General features: G+C 36.9%; 4 protein-coding genes and 1 non-coding gene across 5 annotated transcripts; all 5 read left to right on the top strand. All coding sequences in view use genetic code 12, as the record gives it.

The window, feature by feature from the left end:
• Positions 1–3,645: 3,645 nt before the first annotated feature.
• On the top strand, positions 3,646–5,757 carry SDS23 (cell separation during budding; the record flags this gene model as incomplete). Its single annotated transcript, XM_001528021.1, has 1 exon — positions 3,646–5,757. The coding sequence occupies one exon, from the start codon at positions 3,646–3,648 to the stop codon at positions 5,755–5,757; it is 2,112 nt and encodes a 703-aa protein (XP_001528071.2).
• Positions 5,758–8,088: 2,331 nt separating this feature from the next.
• Positions 8,089–9,465, top strand: TEF1_1 (translation elongation factor EF-1 alpha; the record flags this gene model as incomplete). The annotated part of the gene is made up of 1 exon (XM_001528019.1): positions 8,089–9,465. One exon carries the CDS (start codon positions 8,089–8,091, stop codon positions 9,463–9,465), a length of 1,377 nt encoding a protein of 458 aa, XP_001528069.1.
• An 873-nt stretch (positions 9,466–10,338) lies between these two features.
• Positions 10,339–10,412, top strand: PVL30_000572. Its single transcript has one exon. It is a non-coding gene; the product is annotated as a tRNA-Val (tRNA).
• A 4,975-nt stretch (positions 10,413–15,387) lies between these two features.
• On the top strand, positions 15,388–17,325 carry PVL30_000571 (uncharacterized protein; the record flags this gene model as incomplete). Its single annotated transcript, XM_001528017.1, has 1 exon — positions 15,388–17,325. One exon carries the CDS (start codon positions 15,388–15,390, stop codon positions 17,323–17,325), a length of 1,938 nt encoding a protein of 645 aa, XP_001528067.2.
• Positions 17,326–17,762: 437 nt separating this feature from the next.
• PRS1_1 (ribose-phosphate pyrophosphokinase 1) lies at positions 17,763–18,725 on the top strand (the record flags this gene model as incomplete). Its single annotated transcript, XM_001528016.1, has 1 exon — positions 17,763–18,725. The coding sequence occupies one exon, from the start codon at positions 17,763–17,765 to the stop codon at positions 18,723–18,725; it is 963 nt and encodes a 320-aa protein (XP_001528066.1).
• Positions 18,726–18,805: the final 80 nt, after the last annotated feature.

Here is an 18,805-nt window from a genome sequence, read left to right as displayed (position 1 = left end):
TTTAGTTTTTAAGTTTTTGGGTTTTTTTTTTTACTACCACAGCAATCACCACTTGCAAAAGAGATCTTTATCCTTAAAGCCGCTTATCCCCTTATCTCTCTCACTCCTTGTCTCTCTCTCTTTCTCTCACACGCACTGTGGATTACGACACTCAGACCAAAAAAAGGAAGAGAAGTAAGATCACTGCGCCCTCTTGAGAGTACATTACTGTTGGCCAACCCATCTCAACAAAGAATCACATGTATCTATACTCACAACCTCTCTGTTTTGTATATTGTTTTGTATTTTGTTTTCCTTAGTTTATCCTAGTTCTGCTTTTTTTTTTTACCTTTATTTGGTTCACACACTTGAAGCAATGTGTGCTCAACGTTTTCAAGACGGAACATGCTACCCGCCTCTATCCGTTAATGATTGCTATTACTCTGTACATAGAAACGGTTTTTCTTATTTCTTTTTTGCCTGTTTTTTTGCCTGTTTTTTTTTCGATGGTCGGTGGGGCATAATCGTGGGGCTATAACTAAAAATGTGCTTTATAGTGTTAGGAGAATAGAGTAAAAAAAACATGAAAACGGAAATTTAGAAATGAATGCAATGATTCTGTCTATGTTTTAAATTTATTGCGCCTCGGATATATATCCATATATGTATCCATATATATGTATATATACATTGTGTTAGAGCACTTTGGGAAAGAAGAATGGGTAATTAGCAAATTATACAAGTTGTAAGTTGCTCTAGCTTATCTTATCTTTGCAAAGGAGAGTGGGAGCTTCTAAATTTAACAAAAATAAAGATAAAAATAAAAAAAAAAGGAACTCAACAAGTATGCTTTTTTTTCCCATCTCTCAATTATATATAGCTTTGTCTGTGATACACACAATTTTCTTAACATACATTACGTACATAATCAATATTATTGCCATGTGGTTTGTAGAATATCAGCACCTCGGTGTGCCCTTTTTCTTTTTTTATTTTTTATTTTATTTTATTTTATTTTTTATTTTTTATTTTTGTCTCAAAAAAATGGAAGGAACAAAGGATACTGCAGTATAGGACTTAACCGGAGATAAACTTCTGCTAACAATAGACATATATCCTTCAAAGCATAAAGCTCTTATTATTTGAAATCCACTATTTTCCCAACTCCCACACTGTTTACTCTATTTCATCTCAATTCTTTGGTTCCTTTTTTTTTAATTTTTTTTTTCATTTTGTTTGTTTGAACTTCAAAGAGAAGTTGTTTTTCTCTTTTCTTTATCCCTCGCAAGATGAATGGTTGACTATATCATCGATATATCTTGAAACAGATAATAGAGTGTAAACACAAGGAAAATATATTTAAATAAACTAAAATAAAATTAAAATAAATATAAAAAAAAATCACCTGTTTTTTAATACACTTGGTAGCATATTAAGGATGTTTCAAAAAAAGAAAAATATACAGGACAATTGCAACTATTTTTTCCACGATACATGTATATGTATAGATATAAATATATGTACATATGTACATAGAGAGTAACAAGATGTGGTTAATCATATCTCTAATGGTTAAAGAATAGTATAAATTCAGAAAAGAATAGAAAGAAGAATACAAAAAGAAAAAAAAGAAACATAAGATGACTAAACCAAACTAAAATGTGAGGGTTGGAACAATAGTGCTCTAAATTTTGTCTATTGTTCTTTGTTCTTTGTTCTTTGTTCTTCCCAGATTCACTTCCGCCAGTCTTCTCCTTGTCTTCTTGAATAACCAATTTACTAAATAAGAGAAGAACAAACTCCGATTAATGAGAGCCAGAGAAAAATATAAATAAATAAAATATTAAAAAAAACTCCGAAGTTTGTAGTTTTTACAATAGTCAAAATTTTAATTAGGACTATTTGAATCTCCACGACTATATAACTAATGAACATCACTCCAAACCAACATAAGGCTAAAAACCCACAAAAAAAAACCCAAAAAATAGAACTAATATAAAGACAAAGAGTTTTAAGCACATGATGTCATTTGCAGCCAATTTAAAGGGCCACACATCTTAGATAAATCAAAGACAGAGACATAGGAAAGGCGCAAAATGGAAAATGGAAAATGGAAAACGGAAAAATAAAACAACGTTGACGGTTATTTTAAAAAGAAAAGGGGGGGAAGGCAAGCAGTTGCTGTAATCAAACACACTTTGACACCCACCCAAACTTTGACACATATATATATACATATATATATATATATATGTATATATATATAAGTAATACCTGTTGTTCTTGGATATGTGTGCATGCCATGCTGGGAAAAGAAGGGAGAATACCCTTTGCTCTCTTTACCATTCTTTAGCCACACAACATATTTCAATTGAACTCACTCCAATTCCTTCCTCTTCTCTCTTTTTTTTTTCTCTTTTTTTTTTTTGAAGCAGAAGAGGAAGACCTAAGCGGAGTCAGTCCCAACAATGGAATTAATAAAAGTGTGGGTCAAAGTGTGTGTTTAACCTATTTAGGTATATAGAAAAAAGAAAAGAAAAGAAAAGAAAAGAAAAGAAAAAGAAAAAAACGGTTGACTATTTGCACACGATGGCCTGATATGGTCATTCAACACAACATTGTGTGGTCTACTCCAGAGCAATTGTTCGTTGGGCAGTCCAATGTGTATTGCAACACTGAATGTAACAACTGGTTGCATCTGTTGGATGAAAAGCATCAACACAAAGATAAGATTTAAATAAGTATAAAAAATAAATAAAATAAAAAAATGTCTGACATCCACACAATTAACAATAAATGAGGAGGAAAAAGTAAAACAACAACAGCAACAACAAAAAGAACAAAAACATAAAGGGCGCTGGGTGGTGGTGATGAAAAGAGGCGACGACGGCCAGTGTAAAAACCAGACAAAGAGAAATGAAAGTGTTTATGTACTTGTTTGTTTGTGTGTGTGTGTGTGTGTGTGTGTGTGTGCTTGTGTGTGTGCTTGTGTATGTGCTTGTGTGACCTCTAATTTTACTGACTGGTGGGAAGTGGGCAGCAAGAGCGAGAGTGGGGAGAGGATCCACTTTGTGACTGATGCAATGTCGTCTCTTTCAACGATTTCGTGTTACCAAATTTTTTATTCTCATTCTTTCCTTTAAATTGTTTTTTTTTTCTATTTAACATGGAAAGGGGGTAGGTTTATCCTTACCATTTTATATACTCAACAAGCTCTAGACTGATATTATACCATCACTAACTCAACATCTCTTTTTATGTCAAGGCATATACATTAGAAGGTGGGGAACAAAAAAAGAAAACAAAAGACATTTATTGAATTGATGAACTTGTTCCTGTTTGTTTGTTTGTTTGTTTGTTATTTTCTTTTCTTTTTTTTTTTTTGCAACAGCTACAACCAACTCAACACCCGCTTCTCTTTTCGTATCTTTTTTCCTCTGTTTTCTCTCTCTCTCTCTCTCTCTCTCTCTCTCTCTCTTTCTCTCTCTCTTTTTGTCTCCCCCTTTTTCCCCTCTTACGATTCAAATGAATCTCCACTCGACACAAGAATTGCTAAGCGCTACTATATTTCTTCTACTTCCTCCACCTTCCTTTTCTTCTTTAACAACAACAACCACAAATAATACATTACATTAGATAAAATAAATAAAAAAACAACCAACGAACATGGTAAACCCACCTCAGCCTAGGCAACAGCCTCCCACATCTCCACGCGTATCGCAGTCTCAAGCATCAATCAAGCACCAATCACCAAACATCTCCCACAGCCAATTGCATGGTCATTCACACCCACATACACATCCACTGATTCATCACACATCTACTACATCCTCTACCTCCTCAACCCAATCACTGTCATCCGCTAATCACCACTCGCATGGACACAGCCACAGTATTGGCAGTGGCAGTGGCAGTGGTATTGGTAATGGTGCTCATCAACAACAGCAGCAGCAGCAACATGGTTCAAATCGTCCTTCGCGTAAACCGTCAATTGTTGAACTATTAAGCTCTCCACCGCCATTACCTTCTCCCGACCACGATGACCCAATCCATCATTTGAGTCTATCAAGAAACCCATCTATTAGCTCGAGAACTTCTACTGGATCATACAATCCATTCAATAGCACTCATCAATCCTCAATTAGTGGTGCTGGAACTGGAACTGGAACTGTAACTGGATCCAATTCAATCTATGGCTCAAATACCGGTATTGACTGGAGTGATTTGCTATTAACTGAAGTCAATGAACCTAGTAAATTGATTCACATCCACAAATCGCACTCGGTTCAAGCTGCATTTGAGACCTTGATGAAGAATGGATTAACAAGCGTCCCAGTCTCAGTTTCCAAAGATGACCCAAATGACTTGAGAAACTGTTTGACCTTTGATTATAGCGATTTAAACACTTATTTGTTGTTGATCATGAACAAGATTGACTACAACGAGTTAAACGTTGATGAAATTGGTGATGAGAAAACCAGTTTAAAAGAAAAACACGACATTGTAGTTGAAGCCATAAACAAGGCCAAAAAGGGTGAAGAAGTACCCGTTGAGTTTATTATCAAGTTGCATCCTAAAAACCCCTTTATTAAATTCAGCGAGGCAGATACATTGTTCTCGGTGATGGAAACATTGGGTAATGGTGTCCATAGGGTTGCCATTACTGATGAAGAAGGCTTAAAGATTACAGGTATTCTTTCGCAAAGAAGATTGCTCAAGTATATGTGGGAGAACGCCAGAAGATTCCCACTGTTGGAATTTTATCTCCAGTCTACTTTGCAAGACTTGAAAATTGGCTCTAATAACCCAATAACTATCTATGATGACCAACCGGTATTAGATGCCTTGCACAAGATGTTCAATGAAAATGTTTCTTCGCTTGCAGTTATTGACAGATCGAAGAATCTTATTGGAAATATTTCCATTGTGGATGTGCGGAACTTGACCAGTTCCAAAAACTCGCACTTGTTGTACAAATCAGTGTTGAACTTTATCAGCTACAACTTGTCGCAAAAGGGTATTGAAGAAGGTCAGGACCAGTTTCCTATTTTCCATGTAAATAACCAAAGTTCATTAGGAAGAGTGATTGCCAAGCTAGTTGCTACTCAATCTCATAGATTATGGGTTGTAGACTCGTCAAGAAAAGCTAGCTCTGTTTCATCGCAAAGTGCAAGTGCGCCAAATAGTGGTATAAACAGTGGAAGTGTTGTTTTTGGAACCCCGCAACCAGTGGATGCACCAATTACAAATAAGGCTACAAGTGTTGAAGCCGCATTGATGAGCAATCCACCAATATCACATCATGGTAGCACCAGTGGTGTTAGTGGTGCCAGTGGAACCAGTGGAACCAGTGGTGCTAGTTTAGCTGCTAGTGCCGTACAACAAGAGGCAGGATATACTGGTGGTACGGGTAAACTCATTGGTGTTGTAACATTGACTGATATCTTGGGAGTGTTTGCCAATTCAAAAGGTAGAAGAACAGATCCGCAATCGGCTAGGAATCAGAGAAGGAGAAGCTCAACATCAACTACAAGATCCTCTATTGATAGTTCCTTGAGTATCGACAACACCGTGGCTGGTGCAACTGGCAGTGGCAGTGGCAGTGGCAGTGGCAACAATAACAATAACAATACCAATATCAGTGGTAACAGTAGTAACAGTCACAGTGGAAGTAGTGCCAACCTAACTGGTCCAAGAGTAAGCAATACTGATGCTAGTAGTGAGATTTTCAGAAAACAGTTTGTGAAATCGCAAGAGAATGCATTTGCAAAGGAATAAATAAGTATACGAACTAGGTATAGTTGAGATGTCAGATTGTTTTTTGTTTACAAGGAATAAACATTTGCTTGAACCATTGTTCAGTGTTGTAGATTGTACATTTGGATCTTTTCTAATTTTTTTCTTTTGCTTTTTTCTATATTCTTTGTTTTTTAAAGAACAAAAAAATCATTTATAATAAGTATTTACAGTCGTTGTTCCTTGTTTGATGTAGAGTTTCATATGAAAAAAAAATAAAGAAAAAAAGAAAATCAGATTGTTTGTGCTGAAGAGCAAAGAGGAAAGAAGTAGATGTGCTAAATTATTAGTGGAAACTGATAAACACTGTAAGTCAAAAAAAAACTTGTCATAAAGATATATGATGACTTTGTCTACTTGTAATGATACACATTGGTTTGTTGTTTAAAAAAAAAAAAAAAAAAAAAAAAAAAAAAAAGAAAAAGTGAAACTAATAGGAGGATGAAGACGAAGAGGAGAAAAAAAGGTATCGGTGTCAGACATAGCAAGATTGTAGTGTGTGTGTTTAATTTTTGTGTGTGCGCCAATGTTTTTAAGGGATGATGAAACGATGGACTTGTGAGGGAGTTAATAATGGGTGGTGGCGGGAGTGGTGGTAATAATTGTAATGGTAGCGATCGGTTGGGTGGGGAAGGCTGGGCTAGGCTGGGCTGGTGGTAATTAGATACAAAGTGCTTTTGGTCTTTCATTATTCTTATGTTTTCTCATCAATTATAAAGAACAAAACAAGTAATTTCTACCCAAAAAGCTCTTCTGAAACAGCCAGATGTCGTCCAAGAACAGAACAAATACACTTCTTCTCTCTACAAACATACAAAGTCTTGTAAACTTTTAAAGAGTTGTAGTCATAATCCTGATTGCAGTTTATTTGTGTTTTTCTTCTCCATAGTCAAAAACTTTGATATATGGAAAGAAAAAAGGTTTAGATCTGTCAGATGACTGTCAGATGACCGTCAGCAAGGTAGTTGCTAAAACACACAATAAAAATATTTGAAACTTTACACAAAAGAAAAAATCTGTGTCTGTACATATGCTGAAATATAACTAAATATATATACTACAAATATCCGTCATGAAGAAGAGAGAGAGGCAAGAAAGGAGGATGACAATAGTAGTTAACAAAGCATAAATGTCTGAGACTCGTTTTTGTCCTATCAGACATTTTTTATTAAAGCGATGCTTTTTTTTCAGACACAAAATGTAACTAGGTTTTTTTTTTACGTCTTTTTTTTTGCCACCAAGAATTTATCTCAATCTACCAAGTTCTTTTTGTTATTAAAAAAAAAAAGAAAGGAAAGAAAGAACAGGGTTAGGTGGAGTATGCGAGAAAAGAAGAGATATCTTTTGCAAGCTGGTAATCAAGGTCATAGAGTGACTATTAGTCATAGCATCTAATTTCATATTCTGTTGTTTACCCTCGTTTATAAAAAAAAAAATTGAATCAGTATGAGTTGAAATCTACAATAGAGATAAGGACTCTTGGTAGCAAATTAGAAGCCAAAAAAAGAAGGACAAGGAAAAAAAAAAGGTGTAAAAGTCGTGTACTTGAGATCAAGTGCGGAGTTCTAAACTTTTGAACTTCTTTGTTCTTCGTAGCTGACATTTTTTTTTGTCATTTTTATATAGAGAGAGAGAGAGCAGCTCTCTATTCTTACAAACACTCTCTCTCTTTTTTTTTCTAATTTATCTCTAAGTTCATGGTTACTCTGGCTATTCATGTTTCCTATTCTCTATTTACTGCTTGCTACTTAATTTATGACTCAATTTTACAGATTGCACAATTGCTAATAGTAGTTGATGTGTCTTGTCCACCTATTGTCCTGTGCGGACTCAATTGTCTTGCATTTCTCTGTTTCTTTTCCTTGAGCAAGCATCACAGCATCATCATCATCATCATCAGAGCAAAATGGCCACTACCTTTTTTTCCTCCTCCCCCCCCCCCGCCCCACCAATCTAGCAAATTTTTCAGACACAAAAATATCCAGACATTTTTTAGAAAAAAAAATGTCTGCGTCTTTTATTTCCAGCTCCTCTACTCTTTTGTCCTTTTTTTTTCTCTCTCTCTGTTTCTCTGTTTCTCTCCCCTCCCTTCCTCCCTTTCTTTTTGTGTTTACGTTGCTCACTGTTCATTTTTTTTTTTTTCTCTCTCTCTCTTTTTTTTTCACTCTGCAATTTAAATTGAGCACCATCTAGGTTTTTCAAAGCTGAGAAAAAATTTTCGCCTTTCCTTCTTCTCCTTCTTCTTCTTCTTCTTCTTTTTCCCTTCTTTTTTTTCTTTCTTCTTCACACAACACTATAGTTATATAATCAAAAATGGGTAAAGAAAAGACTCACGTTAACGTCGTCGTCATTGGTCACGTCGATTCAGGTAAATCAACCACCACCGGTCACTTGATCTACAAGTGTGGTGGTATTGACAAGAGAACCATTGAAAAGTTCGAGAAAGAAGCTGCTGAATTGGGTAAAGGTTCTTTCAAGTACGCTTGGGTCTTGGACAAATTGAAGGCTGAGAGAGAAAGAGGTATCACCATTGATATCGCTTTGTGGAAATTCGAAACTCCAAAATACCACGTTACCGTTATTGATGCTCCAGGTCACAGAGATTTCATCAAGAACATGATTACTGGTACTTCTCAAGCTGACTGTGCTATCTTGATTATTGCTGGTGGTACTGGTGAGTTCGAAGCTGGTATCTCTAAGGATGGTCAAACCAGAGAACACGCTTTGTTGGCTTACACCTTGGGTGTTAAGCAATTGATTGTTGCTGTCAACAAGATGGACTCTGTCAAATGGGACAAGAACAGATTTGAGGAAATTATCAAGGAAACCTCTAACTTCGTCAAGAAGGTTGGTTACAACCCAAAGACTGTTCCATTCGTCCCAATCTCAGGTTGGAACGGTGACAACATGATTGAAGCTTCTACCAACTGTCCATGGTACAAGGGTTGGGAAAAGGAAACCAAGTCCGGTAAGGTTACTGGTAAGACTTTGTTGGAAGCCATTGACGCTATTGAGCCACCAACCAGACCAACTGACAAGCCATTGAGATTGCCATTGCAAGATGTTTACAAGATTGGTGGTATCGGAACTGTGCCAGTCGGTAGAGTTGAAACCGGTATCATCAAGGCTGGTATGGTTGTCACCTTTGCCCCAGCTGGTGTCACCACTGAAGTCAAGTCCGTCGAAATGCACCACGAACAATTGGCTGAAGGTGTCCCAGGTGACAATGTTGGTTTCAACGTTAAGAACGTTTCCGTTAAGGAAATCAGAAGAGGTAACGTCTGTGGTGACTCCAAGAACGACCCACCAAAGGGTGCTGAATCTTTCAACGCTCAAGTCATTGTCTTGAACCACCCAGGTCAAATCTCATCTGGTTACTCCCCAGTCTTGGACTGTCACACTGCTCACATTGCTTGTAAATTCGACACCTTGATTGAGAAGATTGACAGAAGAACCGGTAAGAAATTGGAAGAAGAACCAAAATTCATCAAGTCCGGTGATGCTGCTATCGTCAAGATGGTCCCAACCAAGCCAATGTGTGTTGAGGCTTTCACTGACTACCCACCATTGGGAAGATTCGCTGTCAGAGACATGAGACAAACTGTCGCTGTCGGTGTCATCAAGTCTGTTGAAAAATCCGACAAGGCTGGTAAGGTCACCAAGGCTGCTCAAAAGGCTGCTAAGAAATAAGCAATTTACGATAACTGATTTATTTGTTTGTTACTAGCATTGCTTGAGTTTTGAAGAAAATATAAAATCAAATTAAAATTACTAAATTCTTTTTGATTATTTTTTATATATGTATATATTTGTGTATGTATGTCTAAAGTAATTAAAAGAAAGATATAAAGTCTGTTTGTTTGAAAATGTAGCAAGTGATTGGAATTGAAATTGGAATTGGGATTTAGAGGTCTATGATGGATAAATTTGTTTTTTCAAAACTTTTAAGAGAATACCGATTGAATGATACTCATTTGCATAGAGTAGTATCTAGCCCCTTTTCAAATGGTAAAATTATTTCGATAAAAAAGAAAAATTAGGAATTTGGTATAACTTGTCCAAGTACTGAGGAACAAGTATATTCTTTGTACTCTATATAACATAAAACTTTGAATTTTTTTGATTTATAAAGACTCTAAGAAGTTTCTGCTGTTTTGTAAAAAGAGATAAAAATTGTAGGCAAAAAGAAAAGCATGAAAGTTGAGACTATACAACTCTTTGGAACTTTGTAATAATTTGGTGCAAATTTTTTTTAAAAAGCTCTCTTTTGTATAATTCAATATTTATTTAAACTGGGTAGCTTTTTAACCAAGTATGACCTACATAGTTTTTTTTTTTTTTCTTTCAAATTTTGTTAAACTAAAACAAGAAATTCATAAATAGATATTGGGAACCCATCAACACGATAAGCTAATGAATAGTGTATAGTGTGTTCGACAGATTTTGGGTCTACTCATCTATTCATCTATTCATCTATTTATCAATTTATCAATTTATTAACTTGCGCAAGCCTATACATTATTATAGTATATCAATATATAGGCAATCTAAAAACAAGAAACAGGTCGCGTGGTCTAGTTGGTTATGGCATATGCTTAACACGCATAACGTCCCCAGTTCGATCCTGGGCGTGATCATTTCTTTTTTCCTCTTTTTTTATTTGTCATTTCTCACTATTTTTTTTTGTTAAAAAAAATCTCATATATGGATCCTATTTAGTCTATAGTGAAGAGCAATAAAAATACGCAATCAATATAACTATTCAATTACAATTTGTGTTACCATAAAAGCAAAGCTTTCTTTGTGTGTGTAATTATATATGTTGTATTTTGTTTTATTGTATACAATTGTTTTTGCGTTGCTTTGCATTCTACTTCGTGTGGTCTATTTATCTATACGTTTTGCACTTGTGCAAACTCTCTCTTTAAATTCTTAAATGCTTTCTTGCTTCTTCCAAGGGTGTGTCTATGCACTATCCTCTTGTATAAAGCTGATAACTTAGGGAACCATGACTTGTCACCAACCATCATCACAAGCAAATTGAGGCCTGCAAGGAACAAAATGTACCAGTAAAAATATCCAGAAAGATTAGTAAGTTGCATCAAATCACCCACATTGGAATCACCGTTGATGGCAAATAATGACGCTGACAACAATGTTGCAACAACAAGATTAATCAAGAATGGTACATTTTTTTGGATTGGTTCACGATATGGCGGACCTTGGGTCAATACCACGGCAATGAGAATATATTGGAAGTTCGAGAATAAAAACAAGACTGTGTTATCCGATGACTGCACTTCGTCATCAGTCCCTGGAACTGGCTTGATGTACCATGGTTCAGTCTTAACCCAAAGCCAAATGGCTATTTGAAATGCCAAGAGTACAACAATGTTGCACAACATAGGTATAAGCACTTTTGGAGATACTAAATTAGCTGTTGGTCTCTTGACACACAACTTAGGAAATGGTTTTGACCACGACATGAAAATCGCCAACGGCAAGATCAAGAATAAATCAATATACAAAAATTGGAAATCACCAAGATTAGTTCCTGATTTGTAAAGAATAGTGATGGTGATAAACTGAATTGCCGAGTACAAGGACATGTACTTGAAACAAGAAAAACTGGTAACCAAACTGGATCTACCTTCTTTGATTACATCAAGAACACACGAAATCTCAAATACTCTCGAAGTAAATGGTGCAGCCACCGAGGCTTCTGCTTCAGAAAGTGAAATTCCAACATCAGCAGCTTTCAAAGCACCACAGTCATTAGCTCCATCTCCACAAAAACCCACTGTATAATCAATCTTTTGGAGTTGTTCAACAAGCTCATGCTTCTCATCGGGAGACATTCTAGCAAAAATGTCACAGTTCATCAAGACATTATTGATAACATTTTGGTCCTTAATTTCAGTAAGTAAGAATCTAAAAATATCACCAGTAATAGCTAATCTGTAGTTTGAATCTTGCCTTATATCTGTTGGCTTGATTGTATTTGGATCCAACCTATTATCAGGATTGTTCACCTCTTGCCAAGTAATAAAAGGAACATCGCCATCATCTTTCAAATCCAACACGGGCAAGTAAATTTCTTTAGTGTTTGCAGGAAGTAATTTGCACTCTCTAGCAACACTAATTGCAGTCAAAATATTATCACCAGTACACATGATTGTTCTTATCTTTGCCTCGTTCAAGGCTTCCAAAGTAGGCGCAGTCGATGGTTTCAATTTGTTCTCAAAAACAATAAACCCTGTGAAGGTCAATCCGGACTCCGCATTTTCTCTAGAAATACCAATGTCGTTAACCGATTTGTATGCACATCCAATCACACGGTAACCTAAATGAGTATATTGATGCAACAACTCTTCGAAATTAGAAGGTAATGATTCAGGATGACAAATGTCTAGCATAATCTCTGGCGCACCTTTGGTGAAGACAAAGTTTTTGCTTCCTGTTTCAACAAGAACCGACATACGTCTCAATGGCGCCAAAAATTCATACTCTTTCGTCACCTTGTATTTCTCTCCACCTTTGGCAACCACTGGTTTACCAGTTTCTTGATCCTCAGAATAATTCCACCTTGTAAACTCAAACATCTTCAAATCAAGTGGGTCTCCCAATACATCTCCATCAATTGCTCTCAAAGAATGACAGCTTGTCATGCATCCCAAAAGAAATTTACCGTTATTTGTTTCATGGTTGGAGCTTCTAATGGTTTTCAAATTCAGAATATCACTCACCATATCTTCAAAAACAATTTCCTTCCGACCTTTGGCATTGTTAGCCAAGTGAATACCTAAAACATCCAATCCATCCTCGGTAAGGGTTCCGGTTTTGTCAAAGCACATGACGTCAAGCTTTCCACCAATGTTGACTCTGCTTGGAGCGGTACAAAAAATCTTGAGTTTCTTCAACCTCGCTATTGCAAACGTTGTGCCAATGGTCAATGTTGCGGGTAATGCTGGCGGGACAACTATAGTGATGATATCTAATGCCCTCAAAATCATCACTTTCTTGCTTATACCCAACTTGATAAAATTGTATGTTGAGTAAGTGAAACCAATGGCGGCAATAATGGTCATGAAGCCAATATACTTGAAAGAATCCTCATAAAATTTGAAACCAGTTGGCTTGGGGAAAAGCATAGAGCGAATCAAAGAACCTTTCGTAGTGTTGAAACCTGTCTTTACCGCCATTGCTTGGACAGGTTCATCGTTTGTTGACTTCATTTTCAAAAGCTTTGTGCCGCTAAATAAAAATGACCTTGATAATATAGGTCCAATGAAATTGTCGGGAAGTAACTTGACAACTTCCTTAGTTGCACTTGCTTTACTTACAGGTACACTTTCACCAGTCAACATGGCTTCGTTGATCACACATTCTCCATTGATCAAAAGTGCATCACATGGAAGAGACCCCAAAGAAGGATCTATTTCAAAAACATCCCCTGGAACCAAGTCTGAAGAGTCAATTTGTTTCCAAAATCCGTTTCTCCATACTCTCACTTCGCAAACAAAACGAGAAATCTGCTGCAAACGTTTAATTGTCGATTTGGTCTCAAGAAGAGAGTTCAATATCGAGATTGCTGAAATGATGAATATGCATGCTGCATAATAATAATAATTATCAGCTAACCACAAAAAGATTGAAAACACTTGAAATATATAGAAAGGATGTAAAATCTCATCAACCAAAAGTTGAGGAATAGATTTTTCTTCGACATCGATTCTGTTTTGACCAAATATTTCCAACCTTTGCTCTTGAAGTGATTGTGATATTCCATCCTTGATTGCTTTCACATTTAACCATTTTTCATCATACCAGTTGGAATTTGTCTTGAAAATGTCTTCCACTGGATTGTAAAAAAATTTGATGTATCTGTAAGTAAAAGAGTGCAATGAAGGAACAACAGGGTCTTTTTCTACTTCGCTTTCTGTTAAAACCAAATAATTTGATAATCTTTCGTCAAATCTTTGTTTTTTTATATCAATAATCAGTAGTTCACCAAATTCGTTTTCAATAACACACCAATCGGCAAGCCCCAAGGAACTTTTATCTCCCATGAGGCTGATTCGGTAACGAGGGAACCATCTTAGAACCAAATACCCCAATCCCAAAGTAGCGACACAAAGAATATAGTATAAAACTTTCTTCCACCATGAGTTACGGTAGCCAGCTATACCAATAACCAAGTCCTCCTCTGCCAAATAGTACCTTTGATACTGGAGCTTTGAAGGATACACCTTGGCAAAATTCTCATCCATTCTGGTGTGATTTTCCAGATCCTCTTCTAGCAAGTCAGATTGACCACTACTAGCATCCGAGTCTCGACGAGCACGTCTTTCAAAATTCAAAGATCCGTAATCAGTTGCTTCACGTGTTTGTTGGCTTCCATCCTGCAGTTTATAAGAACCTTGCTCCCCCGGCGAAACTTGACCTTCTTCATCACTGATATACTTGTCAATAGAGTAATCCCAGTTGGTATTATAGTCTACTGGATCTTCTGGGTTCTCTAAAGTAGAACCACCTTGTGCAGCTTCAATCTGATCTGGTGAAAAAAATCTAAAGTTGGTTTGAGTGTCAATTGAGCTTCTAGAGGCTTGAGACCGAACTGACCTCAAGTCCACGTCATTTTCGTCAGCACTCAACAATGGAGAAGTTTCACGAGATATTCTGGAACTCCTTCTATTTCCAAGACTGTGAGGGTAATGAAAAGAGGTGATTGATGAAGGAATCACCTCTGAAGCAGCACCGGAATACATTTCATTGTTATTCTCCTCTAACAAATGACTGATTGTAGATTCTACCGATGCCACTGAGCCCCGTCTGGAACGACTCCATCTCCTGTCGCTCGAAGATGACCGGTGACTAGCTATCGATGGTCTTCGACTGTTGCTCATAACAATTGTACTAGGTTCTCTTTTTGTTTTTTTGTTGTTTGGTTCTTACCTTTTTCTTTCTTTTTTTTTCTTTTTTTTCAGGTTTAGAAACCTTTGCTTGATCTCGTGGGTGTTTTTTTTTTTCTTAAAGGTGTTGCAAAATATTAGCAAGTTTAAAGATGTGACAAATCAATAGTTAATAGCTCACAAATAATTTCAAATTTTTGAACGATGATACCGTAATAGTGAGTTATTTGATTAGCTAGACTATAAAAGACTAGACTTGGATCAAAATTGGATTGAAAAGAAGGCAGACGTTTTCCTTTTTCCTTTTTCCTTCTTACTTTGTTTTTTTTTTTTTCTTTGTTTCAATCTTTTCTTCTTCTTTTTCTTTTTCAATCTTGTTCTTTATTTTTTAGAAATAAAATTCATCATTTTGAAATTTCAATTTCAGGTCGATAATTAAGATTGCGCTTGTTCATCACTGGTGATTTATTTCGCTTACGCCGTTTTTTGTGACGAGTTTTCACACGAGAGTACACAGTAAGACACAAACTTTCAATTCACTGAACCCAAAACTCCATCTCGTATGTACTAAGACAAACAATAAAGTAGACACATTATTGACAAGACAGCTGTTAATTACTACATAACAACTTCACCACCACAACCAAAAAAAAAGGACAAACCAAATCATACCAAAACAAAGAAATAAACAACGGTTGCCATGGCTCTTAAACTAACATTAAAGAGACCAGCCTCAGATGTTGCCGAACTGCTGGAGGAGGCAAAGAACGCGAATAAACAACGTAAATTGCCCAAGATCAAGTTCAAAGCACTTTCAACAAATACTAATGAAACAAAAAGAGAAGATCTGGATAACCAAGAAAAACCTAGGAAGCTTAAACTAAGCTTACCGAAAAATCTGCAAGGGTTAAAAGGTTTCAAAGATTCGAAAGATTCTAAAGGATCTAAAGGTTCTAAGGAATCAAAAAATTCCAAAGATACGTCCAGACCCAAATTTGTGCCTCGAGTTAGGATCAAGCCTACTCGAGTCCCAGGAGAAGGATACGATTCAGAGGCACCTGATGTGGAGGACGACCCTTTAATTGAGCAAGGTATAATTATCCGATTTTTGGATGATTCTAATCTTGACTTTGTGCAAAATGCTGTTGACTCTGGCGAGTTTGCTGGCTTGAACATCAAGTGGATTACTCGAGAAAAAGCGGTTATAAATGTTAATGGTACACTATACTCTGCAAGACTCCTCGACTTGCCTACAATTACTGAGGTGTTTAAAACAATTGACAAGAAAAACATTTTCAAAGCATATGACTTGTGTCAAATATTATTGGTTCTACATCCAATTAATCCAACACTGTTGAATTCTGAAAAGGATTTTGAAGTTCCTCAGGATATGCTTTTTACACATCCATTTTATAAGCACGTGAAGAACAATGAGGTGAAGCAAAGGCGACTTGTTCACAAGGATGGGTTATTGAACCCTTTAAAAGATGTGCATCGTAGGTTTCGACCGACACGAGCAGACCACCGAGTCATTCAGGATATCGAAGCACGAGTAGATGAATTAATTAAACTCGATAATCTAGCTGAAGAGAGCCGCTATGAAATAGTCGATGAGTCATCACATATGCGTTTTGGTACTGCAAGCAGCACTTCTTCAAGAGCGGCAACTCCGGTTCCTGGAAGTACACCGGTGTCAATCAGAGGGGAGATAACTCCACAATATGGATCTATTCAAAATAAGACTAATACAGAGGCTTCTACAGAAGTTGAATCAAAAGCACTGGAAGAAAGAGATATTGAAGTAGAAATTGATGAAGATGATTTTGAGTTGAACCTTGAAGAAGAATTGAATAAAGCGTTGGACGATGAAGGTGTGACACCTTCTGAACTTCCTGCAACAGTGATGTCAAATCTTGTGCAAGCGAAGGAAGGCGAAGTGGTTGAAGTAGAGCTCGAGGAAGCAAACGAAGAAGAAGACCAGGACGACGAGGATCTTTTTGGGGCTTTTGATGATGATGATGAAGATGAAGAAGAAGAAAATGAGGAGCAGGGAAACGAGAATGGGGTGCATGTGGAAGGACAAGGCACAGAAGGAGAAGAGGTAGAAGAAGAGGAAGAAGAAGACGACGACGATGATGATGATGACGACGACGATGATGATGATGACGACGATGATGATGATGATGAGGCAGGAGATGATGAACAGAATAGGAGAGGGTTACTGCATGCGAAAATGTTGGAAGAGGAGATTTCCGAATTGGAAAGAGCTGTTGAGCAACATAAAAAGAGTCTTTCTACAGCTTCAAACAAAATGATGAAAATGAAGTATCAAAATACATTCAATTCTTTAAGTGCTTCATTAGAGCTGAAAAGAAGAGAATTGTCCAAAACTACAGAAGGTCATAGTCTGCAAGTACAAAGTCGACCTGGGTCGTCTGGGAAAGATTCTTTTGGCGCCCCAAAGAATGCCAATGATAAATTGGGGGAAGCTGAAGATGACGAAGAGGACGAAGAGGACGAAGAGGATGATGATGAAGAAGAAGGCGGTAATGGTCGAGACAAAGGTGAAGAGGATGTTGAAGAAGCGGGAGATAGCGGTGACGGCGAAGCAAACTCAGATATAGATGATCTCTTTTGAATAGTATTCTATTTCAATGCTAATGCTTCAAAGTTACTAGTTGTTAGTTCAAAAAGGGTGCGGGGAAGTGAAGATTACGAATGGGTAGGTAAAAGTGGGCGCACGTTTCGGTAGCGCAGAATTATCTGCTTTGTAGTCACATAGTCAGTATATACTCTCTCTCTCTCTTTTTTTTTTTTTTTTCTTTATTTTGAGTGAGTCTCATCGAATGGTTTTATTTCTTAACTTCCAAAGAAATGGTGGGTTAGAGCAGACCAATTCTAGTCTCAAATCATTAAAGATTAACCGAAACGAAGACCAAAATCACAACCGCAACTGCAATCACAACCACAATCACAACCACAACTTCTAATACAATCATCTACTAAGCACCTTATTACTTTTTTGAGTTGACACACACACACATAAAAATTATATATATTTTATTTTGATTTACAATGTCTACAAACTCGATAAAATTACTCGCCAGCGATGTGCATAGAGGACTCGCTGAATTAGTTGCGAGGAGGCTAGGTTTGCACATACTACCATGTGAGTTGAAAAGGGAATCCACGGGGGAAGTTCAATTCTCTATTGGGGAATCAGTTAGAGACGAAGATGTTTTTATTGTTTGTCAGATTGGTTCTGGCGAGGTAAATGACAGGGTGATTGAGCTCATGATCATGATTAACGCTTGTAAAACAGCTAGTGCTAGAAGAATCACCGTTATATTGCCAAACTTTCCTTACGCAAGACAAGACCGAAAAGATAAGTCGCGTGCTCCCATCACTGCGAAGCTAATGGCCGACATGTTGACGACTGCTGGGTGCGACCATGTTATCACCATGGATTTGCACGCTTCTCAGATTCAAGGATTCTTTGATGTCCCAGTGGATAATTTGTATGCCGAGCCTAGTGTTGTTAGGTATATAAAGGAGAAAATAGATTACAAGAACGCAATAATCATTTCGCCGGATGCTGGTGGTGCCAAGAGAGCTGCAGGGCTCGCAGACAGGCTCGACTTGAACTTTGCATTGATTCACAAAGAGCGTGCAAAGGCAAACGAAGTCTCTAGAATGGTGTTGGTGGGTGACGTGAGCGATAAAGTTTGTGTTATTGTTGACGATATGGCAGACACATGTGGTACCTTGGCGAAAGCTGCAGAGGTTTTATTGGAGAACAATGCGAAAGAAGTGATTGCCATTGTAACACATGGTATTTTGTCTGGTAATGCCATGAAGAATATCAATAACTCTAAACTTGAGAGGGTCGTATGTACAAATACGGTTCCTTTTGAGGATAAGTTGAAGTTGTGCAACAAGTTGGATACCATTGATGTTTCAGCTGTTATTGCCGAGGCTATAAGGAGATTGCACAATGGTGAGAGTATCTCTTATTTGTTCAAAAATGCACCTTTATAATAAGGGATATGGTGAATTTTTTTCTTACTTTCTTTCTCTTTTCTTAGTTCTTTCAAGCATTTAATATAGAGAAAACTCGA

The sequence above is a fragment of the Lodderomyces elongisporus genome, chromosome 1, assembly GCF_030384665.1.
Source record: "Lodderomyces elongisporus chromosome 1, complete sequence".
Classification (NCBI taxonomy): Eukaryota; Fungi; Ascomycota; class Pichiomycetes; order Serinales; family Debaryomycetaceae; genus Lodderomyces; species Lodderomyces elongisporus.
Note: the sequence above shows the minus strand (reverse complement) of the source record. Positions and strands in the feature narration are given on the sequence as shown.